Below are 14848 nucleotides of genomic sequence, written 5' to 3'. Positions count from 1 at the left end.
CATATTTCTTTTACCAACCAAATGTTCCTAAGTGATTACAGCCATTTAAATTATAAGAAATGTCTTTCACTTACATCATACCAAATGTCTCCTTGGGTGTTTCCGTGCTTGGAATGCTTTTAGACATTTTTGTGCTTGAACGCGATGTATTTCAAACATAATAATTAACCAAAATTAAATATCTACAGTAGTGAATCTTATATGCCTCATAAACAAGGCTTCTTTTCTCGGCAAGCATGATCAGTATTAAGTTTAACAAACCCTGGTTGTGGAATATTGATGGAGTAGAATTGTTACTCTCTCAAATAAAACTTTGATGAGTATGGATTAGGGAATAGTTTACGGAGTTGTAGGCTTAAAAATTTACAATTCAACTGTCTACGCCTCTAACAGGACAGGACCAACCATGTACGGAGAAGAATAAAACAATGCTTATTTACTTGCATTGCTTCATTCCAAGTATCTCCTGGGGAAACTTTCTTTAGCCAGGCAAAACTATATCAGTTGGTAATACTTATCCCTCTTTCGGCACCTTATTCATGACTTATTTGTTAGCCCCTCCGGATCAAGCTGCAATCACAGCTTATTCTAGGCAGAAAAATATGCATTAACTGGACCAGAACAAGGCAAAGGATTTCTATTAAGAAATTTCCCATTAGTACAATGAGGCACGATTTGAGCTTCGCTATGGCCTTTTCCCCCATTCAAAATTCCCAAAAAGTGATGCATTTTATCATAAAATGGAACCAATGCTAAAAACAACTGATGCATTTTATTGCTGTAACTTCATAACATAAAGTTGATCAAATTACATTACATCACACCAAAATCTGCGAAACTTCAGCTAGTCAAGAAGTAGACAAATAAAGATACAATGAGTAAAACTACTAATTCAACAACTGTAGAGAAATAATGGCGTCTGTGGCTAATAAATATTTTCTACTTTGCTTTGCCATTAGGCCTAGGAGCTCCAGCTGCGTTAAGCAGAAGCTTTCAAGATATGTGACCATGGCATCTGCATGTGTTGACAACTTTCTAAGCTGCTTTGCCATTTCCCAAAGAAGCTCCAGCAGGGTTGAGCTCATCCCAGGCTTCAATCCATGTTACCATGGCATCAGCCAGCTTGTCAAAGTAGGGATCAACTTTGCTAAGCTTTTCCTTGACCTGCTTAGCCAGTTCAATGTAGCACTTTTGGACAGTGGTGCAGTCTTTTGGAAGGACAGATTGTTGGAAGAATGGGATGATCTCTTCCTGCCAGAAGATACCCTTGTACTCCTTCCTTAGGTTCACAAATGGGTTGCTTGCTTTGCTATGATAGATGTAAGGTAGACCCGTTTTGACTCCCAATCCCAAATGGTCACATATAACCTATCAATCATCAAGCAGGAGATGTAGATTAGTCTGTAAATTTCTATATGGCATTCCTCGTTTGGATTGAAAGAGCATTGTTAATAGAGAGTGAAATTGTGATACAAATAACTCCAATGTACCTTGACACACCAGCCAGCCCACATATCATCATAGCGTCCAATTGGCTGACCATCACCCATGAGTCCAAAGTACATGGCAGGGCCAATCAACTCACGGTCAAACCCTAAATTCATACCACACATGGGGAACAAGGTGCCCTTTGGGATTGTCAGAACCGCATCCACATACCTGATTTACAATGAGAATTATTAATTAATCATCAATGATAGGAACAAACACCTTTTGGAAGGGAATTAGAGGTGTTTTCTTTCTTTAAAACTTGAAAAAAGAAAGAAAAAAAAACTCATACCTGGTGTTCCTCTCAAGAGGCTTCACAAGTTGGGTTGGTGCATCATAATCTGGGATGTTTAGCCACAGGCCATGAGAAACAGCAGTTGGAACACCCTCACGGAGACTGAATGGGTATCCACGGACAAAATCTGCACCCTCTCTAAATGGGTCATATAAGGTGTTGAAGAAGAATGGGGTGGATGGGGATAGCAGGTTCTTGATGTGCTGCTCAAGTGCATTGATTGCTTTGCCAGATGGGTCCTTAGCAACCTAATCATCAAAGAGATCCACAGTTTGGTGGGCATGTTAATTTACTTATGTTGTGAGAGAGATATCCAACCATCACGAAATATAAGTCCAGTGTTCAGATCTTTGACTTCTAGAGCGCTGATTCATCATTTAGCAGGAAAATATAATAACACAAACAGATACAATCATGCAAGATTTTAGAATCTCACAGCTGTAGATCACAATGCAACCAATTAGTTAACAATTAGAATCGTTTATTTCCATGATATGGCATGTGCAAAGCTGCTAAAAGTGAATTCCGTGTGAAAAGAATTTGAATTCTGTAATCAAAAGCAAACTGATGAGGCGTGAGGCAAAATGGTAAGAAGCAATTAAACACAGACTTTCCATAATGCAACATCAGATTATAAGAAAACAAATGCATAAATCAATTCAAATTATGAAGATCTGGCTAACATACGGTCCATGCAGAACTCATATCTAGAATCATGATGCAATGAGGAATATGAATTGATTGCGGTATAAATTATAGTATTTGGTAAATTAAACTCAAATTCCTTAAAGAATTGTCACTGTCAGGAATTAAATTGTCTACACTATATGGTACGTTCAAACTAAATCTGAAACATAAGTAATCCCAAAATTTCTCTTAGATCCAAAATTTGCTACAATTATTTAAACACAAACACATACATAGGAAAACAAATCAAGCAAAGCATCCAAATCGCAATCAAAACAATGAAAGGATCCAACCTTTGACCAAAACAACAAAAACCCAGATACGAAAACATCACAATAAATCAAGCAACTAAAAAATAAAGATCCAAAATTTGACTTAAAAAGAAAACCCCAGATTTCAAAACATCACATAGAGATCAAAAAAGAACTTACAAAGCAGTCATCATCAATGGTATATATATACTTCTTCTTGGAGACCATGTAACCAAAGCAACGGCAAGCAGAGTCCTTGAAGGAAATGCAAGAAGCCTTGGGACCCAGAATCCTGTTAATATCATTTCTGTTGTAAAGTTCATAATCAAAGCCATCTGGGACCTTGATAGTCTTTGAAGGGTCACCATCTTGAACGATGATGAGATGGTAAGGCTCAAAAAATGGCCTCCACATCTCAAGAAAGTCCAAGTTTCTTATGGTTGGTATAACAATGTCAAGCTCATCTTTCAGCAGAGGCACTGCTGGTGCTGCTGCTTGGGTTGCTGTTGCAGGCTCAGCCATCACTGCCCAAAAAAAAGAAAAGGAAGAAATAACAAAAAGAAAAGAGAGAAAAAGAGTGCTTTTGTTTGCGGAGTTTTGGGTGGGGGATTGAGAGGGAGAGTTTGTATGGGAATATAAATGGAGGGAGACTAAGGTGGCACGTGAGCAACGGGTAGGGCGGCACGAGTGAAGGAAGAGACGTGTAAGAGTTTAGCAGGGAATGAGGACTTTTTCAAAGGGGCAAAAAGCCTAAGTTTTAGGCTTAAGACTTCAGTTTTTGTCAAATTGAAAGAGCAAATATTAAAAAGTTTATATGTATATATATATATTCTTCCCCTTTTTCCTTATTTTTTCTTTGTACTCATATTTTCATGTATTATAGAATTGGAACTCAAATTCCAATGGCTTTTACTGTTTTGCATGTATCGTCTATAGAAGCAATAATATATATTTTCATTTATATTTTAATTTAACTTTTTTTACAAAATTTTTTATTTATATATCATCGATCATGTAAATATTTCAAATCCCACATTAATAATTATAAAAAAACAAAAACAAACATATAAATCAAAGTGAAAACAGTTAATTTTTTAGTGATTTCATACATCAAATGTTCTCTACATTGCTATCAAGCAATTTGATTTTTGAATGAGATTGGTCTACTAATTTAATTGAAATTAGATCCCAAATTGAAACAAAAATTTAGGTGCTTTGTAAGTGTGGAATATTTGCAAACTTTTTACAATTAAGGAAGCATAATCTGTCACAGATTTGGGTATATATATATATAATCTTTAGTGGGATAAGTATTTATGAAAGTTTTATCTCTTTGTGAAAGATGAGAAACGACTATTTGTAAAAGTCCAAAAAGAAATAGAAATTATAATTAGTAATCGGTAAGGGCAATTGTGGCATAAAAATGAGAATCAGAGGGAAGAAATATATGCAGTTGAAACTACCATAGGGAGAGGAGATTTGTTACTGGAAATGGAAGATATGCAATTAATTAAGAGCCCATTAATTAATTTTCTATCAAGTAATGAGGCTAACTTTGACTCTTTATAATGAGTTCGGTCAGTAAGTAGAGGCTTGGTGAAACAGAAGGGAAGGAGAGGATTTATGTTTGAAGTAAAACTCTTGTGAAAGAGTTAGCAATGGCATGCATGTCCACACATGAAACTCACAACATATTTCATTTTATTTTAATAAATGGTGAAAAGACATAGTAGAAGAAGTTTATGTACCCAAAATTTTAAATATGGAGTCATGTGCTGCAACTTGAAAATAATTGGATGTGTTATTAAACAAAGCTGGATGAAGGCCTGGCCAGCTACGAAGAAAACAAAACTCACAAATGCTGGCATCGTGTAGGTCACAACTCATAAATGGGAGAGTATTTCTTTCTTTCTTTCTTTTAATTTAATTTTACAGAGTTTGGTCAATGGTTAATTAGCATATAGAATAAAAAGATGGATCCGATTTCTGTAAATAGAAATTGTTAACTTATGTATTATCTGTGTTCTGAATTTTATGAGAAATTATTATCTTAATAAGTGTTTATAAACGAATAACACCTGTACCAATAAAAATAGGATCTATGAATATTATATTCTCTAATACTTTTTATTTTTTTCAAAGAAAAAGGGCCTAAAAGGAATGTGATATTTTAATGAGACATTGACATGCAATGGGACATGACAATTGAGTACGGCTTTTAGCAAAGAAAAATTAAATAAAAAAAAGTTGAAATAAAATGTTGGGTCTTGCAGTTTCCACCGACAAGGATGGGCTTTCCCTTGCTTTGAATCTTTGGATGCGGAGTGAAAAGTGGACGGGCACCTTTAATATGTGAGACTCTAAATGAGACACATGTCCTTGAAAAACCCTGAGAAAATATAGTCTTAATTTTCGCAGATAATGGTGGCCTTCTCTCCTGTTCATTGAATTCAATAGAGCCAAATTCGCTATTTTGTGAGGATATCATGTCTTACATTCTTACTACCTCCTTGAAAAGCTTTGACCCCTTTTTACTTTTTCCAATTTCAAGCCTCTTTGAGAAGGAAGACAACTCAATTTGCCTAATTTTTCAAATTTCTAGTCAGTCAATATGTGCTCAGTAACAAATAATAATTACAGTCTTGATTATTGTTAATCGGCTGACCCCTGATGGGATCCAAAATGCTCAAAGCATTTCCGCAATTGATGTCATGATGTTTGCATGTGTAAATATATTTATATGAATGCATCTTTTCGTGATATATGTCATTAGCATGTGAGAATTTTTCTTGGGAAGCCAGTTGAGTTGAGTGGATTATAAATTCCATTCCCCTTAACCAAGAGACCTCCCATGTGAAATCCATGAAAATTCAATGGAAAGCTTGGTTAGGCAGAAAAGTAGTGTTCGAGCTAGTCATAACAAGTTTCTTGTAAACGTCTCAAATAAATTGGGCACTTTCCACTAAAACAAGTTGAAAAAAAAAACAAGCAAACTCCACTAACAGATCATGACTGCTAAATAAATCAAATGAAAAAAATTTGGCAATGGGCAATATGAATTTGAAAGAGTCCAAATTGCTTTAAAATATTCTTTTCACTTGTATATTGTTAAGATTAACTTAATCAGAATATAAATATCTATTATCTTTTTGGATGGAAGAAGACTCAAAGAAGATGATGCCATGCATGGCTGAATTTTGTTTCTCATATGTGGCTGTGAAGCCAATTACTGAAAGAGTTCGTGTAAACAAGTATCTCGATGCTCAGACATGTGCATTGCACGTGTAACTGCAAATGTTTAAAAGAAAAACACTCTTTAAGAATCACCTTGACAACAAACATTAATGAATATAGAAATTTAATTTATAATGTAAGTTAATTCAATGCACAACAATATCTTCTGTTCTTTAAGAAAATTAATTACATAATTTATGTGTATATACATTATTAAAATTTTCTTTTATCTCTTTAAAGGTGGAGTGGACTAAGGGATGAACATTCATGTGGATAAAATTTGGTTTCATAAAAGAGCATACTCTTTGCAACGAAAGTGATTGTGATGAACCTACCTCTAATTATGGAATATGGAAAGGAATTAGAAGGATATCTTTAGAGTTTAATATATATACACGAGAATTTCATTCTAAAGAAAAATAATAATTTAAAGAAAAGAACTTGTGATTTCTAATCAATTTTATACATGAAGAATAATGTTGTTATACAATTCAAAACGTCCAATTTTTGATTATTTGAAAACGTTAATAGTTGTATCCTTTGAATCTTAAAATTATTGTGCTTTTGATTATTTTAAATTGTATAATAGTATACGAGAATTATTTTGTTCATATACTTTATAACTAAAGCCATGTTTCGATATTTGAGAATCGGGGCTAACTAATATTTATAGGCATATAATTATGCAATTACTAAAATACCTTTATATTTTCGATGGATCATCGACGTTTTATTAACAGATTATACATAAAACCTTGATAGAAATTTCGACGGCATTTCGTAACTAATCTCACTGTGTTGCTGATGAATTATTAAGGTAATGCGAATAGAGTACCAAGGAATATTTTTAATGGAGTATTCTAACAAAATTCATCTATTCTGAGCATCTTCTAACCGGATTATTGTCAAAATTCCCAAAATTTTAAGACAAATTTGTGTGCTTTTCTTTATGGAATATTTTTATTGGTAAAGCAATGTGCATGGATTTTTCCTTTTTTGATGAAATGGTATTGATGACTAGAGTGTTGTTGACTGAATAAATTTGTTGAATATGGATATTTTCCATGGAATGTTGAAGTTTTTTTGATGACTTTTTTCGTAAAAAAAGCCTCATTTTTTTGTAATGATTTATCTAATTCACTCTCCATACAAAATTTAATGTTTGGTAAGTTCTATGAAATCTATAATCAATATACAGTATTTCCTATCATAATAACATAAATTATATATACAAATCACTATAAATTTGACACTTTTATAAACAAAATTTTTCATTGGTAAAGGTGCACATTCCATCTATAAATTCAAATACTAATGGAAAATTTCATTTTTATTCAGTTAGGAATACCATTGTTAGTACATTTTGACAAAATATTCTGTCGTTTTATTCAGTTAGTAAAGCATTGAATTTGTTGGAACCTATCATGGTCAGTATTAGGTGATGTTCGTCAGGGAATTCAGTCAATATTATTTTGACAGATTTTCAGTTGATAATGAGGTCTACTTTTTCATTGATCATATATTTCTGTCAATAAAAGCTAATATTGTTAGACATTTTCAAATAAAAAATATTATTTCATATCAAAAGAGGAGGAAAAATTGTGACTATTGGAAGTTAAAAATAAAAGAAGGATTATGTCTGTTGAAAATAAAAATAAATAAAATAAAATAAAATAAAAAGAGTCAGTCTATTGGAAAAGACCAACTGGAGTAACTCTTTGAAACAGATACAAATAGTATCTATTATGAATAAGAATTTATGCCTATAAAAGAGGGTCCTCTTTATCCAACAGAACGTACATCAGAAAACAAAAACTTTCCTTCCTTTTTGATATTTCTCAAGTTTTCTTCTATACTATTTTCCTGTAGAAAAATACTATAAAAGTTCAATAATCTTGTTATTCTCTAGTAAGTGCTCAGTTGATTGATTTCGTCAATGCAAAACACAGTCAATCACTAGGTTTCATTGTATCTTCGAGGTTTATATGTCAGTAATTCTTTTGCATACTACAAGTGGGGTGAAGAATAAAAATTGTATTATTTTTATTACAATCAATGCAAAAGGTATAAGTTTATTAAGAATACAAATGAAAAAAGAATGCAAATATATCTAGTAGTATCATCCTTTGATCGTACATCCTCATTATTAAAAAGGCCATTGCTCTTTTTTTTTTATTTAGCATGGGCAACTGACCGCATCAAGCGTTAGAGGATCTGTTGGACGCTTGACTCCGAATTCATTAAATAGTTCTCCATCTAGTTAACATTTTCCTTTTTGCCTCGGGATAATATGGAGGATTGACACCTAACTTAGTGATTGACATGAGTCTTCAATTTCATTACCCTTTGTTCTTATAAAAGACCATTCCTTTCAATGTAATTATAATGGATAAATAGTAATACAAACACTATAAGAATAGAGGGAATGATTTGAAGATTCATGCCAATCACTATGTTAGGTGTCAAATACATTACCGAATCAAAATTTTAAGTATGCAAACTAACCTTTTGCAAAAGCACTCATTTTGGATTAGATGATCCATGATGTTCTAAAAACTTTTGATTTTCATCTCCTTTGAAGTTTGTAGAACATTGTGCATCATCTAAGTTGATGATTTGCTATGTAATTTTGGTTTGTTTTCCATTTAAAGATTTCATTGTCGATAGCTCAGGTAGATTCTATGAACTTGACTTACCTATCCGAGATTAATGTAATTTGGGATTGGTCAGTAAAGTCTATAGAATCTACGAGTGACAAATTATGCTATATTCCTTGAACCCAAACTCTTGGCTAACTTCTCATGTTTCGAATGTTCAACTGCTTGGACACATGTAAATGGATCAAACTTGAATTGAGAAGAGGTTTCTTACAACGTGTTTCGAATGAATTGTTGGAATGTTTTGTAATGCCACCCTTGCTTCTTGACTCACTCTCAAGCACAACACAAAAACTTATCTTCATAGTTTACCATTAAATAGAAAACATATCTATTTGCTTATAGCTTAAAGTACACATAAACATCGTCGACGGATAACATAGTCAGAAATACAATTGCTAAGTTCGATCAATGATCATCAATATTGAAGGACTCGGTTGGTTGATAATCTTCGCACCTCTCTTGTTTAACAACCATGTTTTGACGGAAAGCATTTTGTTAGTATTTCAGTTGGCTGTGTGCGTAACACAGTTGGTCGAGAATCGGTTGTATTTTATTAGCAATGTCGACGGAATTAGTTTTGTCGATAAAACTCCTTTTATTTGTAGTGAATATATACAATTTATTTAACAAAAAAGAAAATGAAAAACACAAATATAAAAAAATGATTTACGCTCTGCTTCTTAGGTTAACCATTTGTACGGTTGAATAGGTCATTATAAATTAAGAGACTTCTGTCAACCGCTTTCTCTCTCTCATCCTAGTTCATAGCTTTAATTCATTAGCTTTCTGTGTTGAGGGTTTGGAGTTTGTCCACGTCCTTATAATCTTAATTCGTTTTGCATCTTGTGGTCTTATCAACCTGATTGTACTTGTAGCAGGCTTGTACTGTTGAATTAATAAAACTCTATATTATCCAAAAAAAGGTTTTTAATTTAATTGAATGATGGCGTTAGACAAAGAGTACGCTCTGTGCATTCACATTCTTAAGTAGTGGTTCATGAATGCAATTAATGAGCAGTCGTCCCATTAATTGTTTCATAGTAAAAACGCATTTATCTTCGTATTTAGAATTTTTTTAAAACAGAATATATATATATATATATATATATATATATTATATGCACTTCTCAATTTGTCATCAAATATGCTGACACATATATGGTGATAATATGACAATAAATTGATGTGGAAATCTGCATTGACTAGAGAGGAATCAAACATTTCAGAAGGCTAATAATATCGTTTAATTCAAGACTTTATTAAACCATGCAAATGGCCGACACTGACATTAGAATTACACAACCTTACAGTAACATCGACTGTATCATGAGAACAATTATACAACTCATTTCCTCTTCCACACAAAGCAAAATGTGTAACAGAATTAAGAATGTCGATAAGCAAAACAAAACGAAAAATCTCTGGAAGAAGTAACAATCAAGAATGCAATGTTAGTAACCGGGAGACATTGGTTTGGGTTGTGAAGTGTAGATGAAAGGTGGCACTGAATACAACTTCATATTATTGTTGTTGAGCAGGCGGCAATAAGAAAGGGGAGCACCACTTATTCCTTTGTTAACATCTGTTGCAACTTTACAATTTTCCAATGGAGATTTTTCCAGGAATGCCTTGCATTCTGTAAGCTTCAGCTTGTTATTGAGTTCATGAGGGAATAAAGTTGCAAAGTAATAACCCTTTGAATCTGTTGCTTTGCTCAAGATGGAGAAAGGTGCTGTCTCATAACCATGCTCATCGACAGCTAGACATGTTATTCTAGCAACAGCTCCTGCATTTCAAATTAATAAGATAACTACTTAATCATATGTCAAATATAAAATAATTAGTATTACATAGATGCAATATTGTTAATTAGAAAACATAGCAAGTACCCTAGAGATAGGCTGAGAGATTACCTTTTATCGGGATTAATCTTTTGGGGCCTGATTTGCATAGAATAAGCCCTTCAATACCAATGGGGAGAGGCTTTTCTTTCACATCTGGCTTTGGCTTGTAAAGTAGTTCTGGCTTTGTACCATAGCCATAATCACTAGCAGAGACAATAACAAGCATAAACGATAACAGAATGAAAGAGATGGTGAAGGAGAAAGTGGTGACAGCCATTGACATGCGATTAAAATACCAATACAAGCCTTAAGAATGAATATGGAAAAGCTCAAGTGATAAGAAAGGCATTGCCATGCCCATCTATATATATACACATATGATTGCCCAATAATCTCATTGATAACTGACTAAAATACACATGGTATAGAAGGGAGTTGCTCCCACGACGAAATTTTCATATTTTATTATAACTTGGTGTAATTCACTGAACCAACGCCTTATTGGAAACGAGTCAAATGGCTTTTAGCTATTAGGGTGTTAGTACTGTAACTGGGTTTTATGATTGACAATTAATCAAAGTCCACTCTGATTGTATTCTGTCAATGGTAATCAAATCTAAATTCTACAATCCCTTTAATTAAAAAAAAAATCACAAATGTTTGAATGTTAACCTCAAATGGAAGGAAGGCTTGGTCAGTATTGGGAGCAACAAAGTCTTGTTTGATTTTCTTCTATTCTACGTGGAACAAGATTGTTGAGTTGCTATAAGCCTTAGATTGGTTAAACAAAATTGAAATCTATATTATGAGTCCAGCCTGTTCCTAGCCCATCAAAGTCAACAGTCCACCAAATTAGTCCATTACACTAACAAGTTTAGCCCTTGAAAGTCTCAAATTGCTCAAACCCAACAAAGAAGAAAAGGCAGATTTCTTGATTGGGTTATCTTTTCGGCCAATTTCCATGTGTACTAAGTATTTTATTTATCTCAATTGTATAACAAGACTAGAATAATAAAAAAAAAAAACCAAGTCTCAAACTTTGGAACAAAAAAAAAAATTAGGATAGTTTGTTAGTATATTTATGAAGTCTGAAATGTGAATTTCTCCTCTTCCAACTTCTCTATCAGAAATGGAGAAAAAAAGTTACATTAGCTTTTCAAGATGAAGAGTTCGAGTCCAACTGAAAGATTGGCTAAGGTCCCAACTTAGGTCTTGGAAAACGAAATTTTACCTGGGATTATTGAGATCATAGCTTTGATATGGAAGATATTTCTATTAGCAAAATTCTCTCAGTTTGATAACAATATGATGTATCGTACCAAAAAATAGAGGCAACAATTTCAGAATTCACAGTCTATATAGCCTGAAACAAGAAAACTCAGTGTCATTCATTTTCTACTCTTTGTTAGAACATATTAATTGTACATCCTTTCCCCCTCTTGACTATATCTCCTGTACATACATGTTTTAGTCAGTAAGATGAGACTCTAATGTGTAGTCCATTTGGTGCTTCAACTCTTGGAAATTTCATCAATATTTCTTCCCCAACTTCTTCCCATCTGCACCAAAAGAAACAATGGAAAAACATTAACTAAAGTTCATTTTCTTTGTTTTTGAAATGTTCATTTCTGATTAAACTATGATTTTATTTGCTTACCTGTATCTAGTTACAAAATAGTGAAGGAAAGTAGAAATTTCTGCTATTCCTAGTTCCTTTCCTGGACACTGCCTGGTGCCTCCTCCGAAAATCAGGAAGTAATTTTGAGATTCCAAGCTCTTGTCCTGCATTCAGGAATCAGTCAAAATTGAACATGCAACTTCTTTCATGGATAAAATGCAGGGACAATGGGGGAAAAATGGAAAGAAATTTTGGGTTACCAACCATCCATCTCCATGGATTGAAGGCTAATGGATCCGGATATAGAAAAGGGTCATAGTTTATCTCTCTTGTATAAACATAAATTCTCCAGCCTTCAGGAATCACAAATCCTGCAAAAAAAAGCAGAAAAGAAAATTGAAGATTAGAAATGTAGAAATTCATTCCAAGGGGTTTCAATGTTTGTGAACTGGAAGGTGAGAAAGGCCCACCAAGAGAAAATCCAATCATACACTTAGTTAGTGAAAAGTTCAAAAAAAATAATCAAAAAAGGGTATAGATATGATTTTACCCTGATAAAAATCTTCTTTTCTTTTAAAAAAAGCTTCCTTTCTTTTCAAAAATCATTGAAACAAGACATGAATCATCCAGGAAATTGTCTAGCTGGATTGGTAGGTATGCCATGTAAATCATGAGAGGGTAAGGTCCACCAGCGGGAGGTGATCTCATTTCCTTGACAATTTTTTACATATATTTTTTTTGGGTTCAAAAAGTTGTAAAAACAGCTGCTAGCTGCAAACTCAGCTTCTTGAGCCCATAAAGCTCATATAGAAAGGTGGAACCAAAGAGACATGGTTGAATATGGATCCCACTTTGAATATTTTAATGCTCACCATTTAGTTCCATTTCTTGAGTAGTTTTCCTCAGAACTCCATTAACAATTGTAGCTAATCTTGAAGTCTCAAAAATCACCTGCATAAAAAGGAGCACACAGCCAAATCATTGAACTTTTCTTTATAAAGTAAGTGATTTAGAAAAATGGTTTGTCTCACACAAAAAAAAAAAAAAAACCCTGCAAATTTCTTACCGCTCTAGTAAACCTCATTGACTTAAGGTCATTCCATTCAATTGGATCCTCTGGCCTTTTTCTGTCTCTAAGTGCCATATGTTCTTTCTGAAAGTTTTTTAACAATAAGTCAAAACCAAAAAGCACGGATCAAAAATAGAGAACAGTTCAAAGATGAAGAAAAATGTTTTCACTTACTCTTAGCTCTTCAAGAACTCTTGGATGATCATGGAGATACTTGACAGCCATCATTGAAGTAGTCGAAACTGTCTCATAACCAGAATACAAAATTGTGATTATTTGATCAATGATCTCATCATCACTTAGTTTGTATCTATTACTGTCATCTTTTCTCATCAAGTAGCCAAGCATGTCCTTGCGGGATTCTTCAGAAGCTCTTCTCTCTGCTATCAGTTGTCCTAATATTCTTACAATATTTTTCCTTGCCTGCAAATCATAGTAAATCGTCTTACTTATTGACTATAAACAGGAACTGCAATGAAAGACTAGATATAGGAGTTGAAATACGTGTCCATTTACCTGCAATCCGCGGCGATAATTTGTGCCAGGAAGATCAATAGGAAGTGACAAGGTCCCTAAAACCAGTTTAAAGAACTCAGGCATGAATTCTTGAGCTACTGAGCTGGACTCAGCACTGGCAATTTGCTTAAGTGATGACAGAAATGCCATCTACACAAAATTTCACAACATAAGCAGATTAGAAACTGAGGAACTATGAGCAAAAAACTTAAAAACTTCACAATTTTTATCGGAATTAAAATGTTATACAAACCTCTTTGGTCTTTTCTTGTATGTTAATGACTTTGTTATCCCAATTTCTGAGGAAAGTTCTCATGAATTCATCTATTTTTGGCAAAAGTTGTTCTCTGATCATAGTGGGGCTAATGAGGGCAAGCAGAGCTCCTCTCATTTGCTTATGAGTGGAGCCATGGACAGCTGCAATGTTGCATTTTCCTAGGATATCCAGCATGGACTGTGGGTAGCCAGGAACAAGACCTTTTGCTTCATTCATGAGGATGTATCTGTTGAGCTCTGGATCCATGGAAACAACAGTAGGGCACGCCAGTATATGGGATTTGAAAAAACTGCCATACCTGTTTGCAAGAAGCAGAAAAAAAAGGTACACAAAATTATTTTAAATTATCTTAAACCAGAGTAGAATTAGATAAATAACTTGAATGCTTACTGTCTTTTAAGCTAAATTTACAAGAAAACCCTCTATAACTGTTTTTAAATGACAGGCATGACATGGTGAGAACATTAATCCCCATAAAAGGAAAGAAAGGAAAAAGAGAAAGCAAAGAGAGACTCCTTTATCAACTATGTTTGAAATGGAATTTTGGTATAAGCTAGTTACATGATCCAAAAAGCCATGCTCTTAGTGACAAGCCAAGCCAATAAATATATGAAAGATATATCTGAAAAGAACATTACAACTTTCAAGGTTTGAAGCCACTGCAAAGTAATAAGCTGTTCTATAGGGAATACGAGCAGCATAGGAAGAGACATGTACGCAGTAACAAGATTCAAGCAAAACAATCACCTTGCCCTTTGGTTTTTCATAAAGTTTGGCCCTTGCTTGAGAAACTCAGTGGTTTCTCCAAAGACTGGCCAACCCATTGTACCTGGGGGCAGACCTTTCTTCCTGTATCTCATCTCATTCCATCTCAACAGAGCAGTGCAGATACAGAGGACCAAGACAAAC

At 33.8% G+C, this 14848-nt stretch overlaps 3 protein-coding genes across 3 annotated transcripts; all 3 read right to left on the bottom strand.

Annotated features, from left to right (window-relative positions):
* Window positions 1-753: 753 nt before the first annotated feature.
* On the bottom strand, window positions 754-3347 carry RGP1 (reversibly glycosylated polypeptide 1). Its single transcript, XM_021440711.2, has 4 exons — window positions 2902-3347; window positions 1781-2031; window positions 1491-1659; window positions 754-1368 (listed from the first exon to the last, which is right to left on the bottom strand). Exons 1-4 carry the CDS (start codon window positions 3241-3243, stop codon window positions 1036-1038), a joined length of 1095 nt encoding a protein of 364 aa, XP_021296386.1. The 5' UTR covers window positions 3244-3347; the 3' UTR covers window positions 754-1035.
* Window positions 3348-10066: 6719 nt separating this feature from the next.
* On the bottom strand, window positions 10067-10736 carry LOC110426087 (protein SEED AND ROOT HAIR PROTECTIVE PROTEIN-like). The gene is made up of 2 exons (XM_021441177.2): window positions 10529-10736; window positions 10067-10401 (listed from the first exon to the last, which is right to left on the bottom strand). The coding sequence occupies exons 1-2, from the start codon at window positions 10734-10736 to the stop codon at window positions 10067-10069; spliced, it is 543 nt and encodes a 180-aa protein (XP_021296852.2).
* Window positions 10737-11797: 1061 nt separating this feature from the next.
* BR6OX2 (brassinosteroid-6-oxidase 2) lies at window positions 11798-14842 on the bottom strand. The gene is made up of 9 exons (XM_021440857.1): window positions 14687-14842; window positions 13916-14237; window positions 13663-13812; window positions 13321-13569; window positions 13144-13230; window positions 12950-13028; window positions 12342-12448; window positions 12117-12241; window positions 11798-12018 (listed from the first exon to the last, which is right to left on the bottom strand). The coding sequence occupies exons 1-9, from the start codon at window positions 14797-14799 to the stop codon at window positions 11931-11933; spliced, it is 1320 nt and encodes a 439-aa protein (XP_021296532.1). The 5' UTR covers window positions 14800-14842; the 3' UTR covers window positions 11798-11930.
* Window positions 14843-14848: the final 6 nt, after the last annotated feature.

The sequence above is a fragment of the Theobroma umbraticum genome, unplaced genomic scaffold, assembly GCF_002168275.2.
Source record: "Theobroma umbraticum cultivar Fairchild unplaced genomic scaffold, ASM216827v3 scaffold_12.1, whole genome shotgun sequence".
In the NCBI taxonomy this organism is placed as follows: domain Eukaryota; kingdom Viridiplantae; phylum Streptophyta; class Magnoliopsida; order Malvales; family Malvaceae; genus Theobroma; species Theobroma umbraticum.
This window is presented reverse-complemented; position numbering and strand designations above follow the sequence as displayed.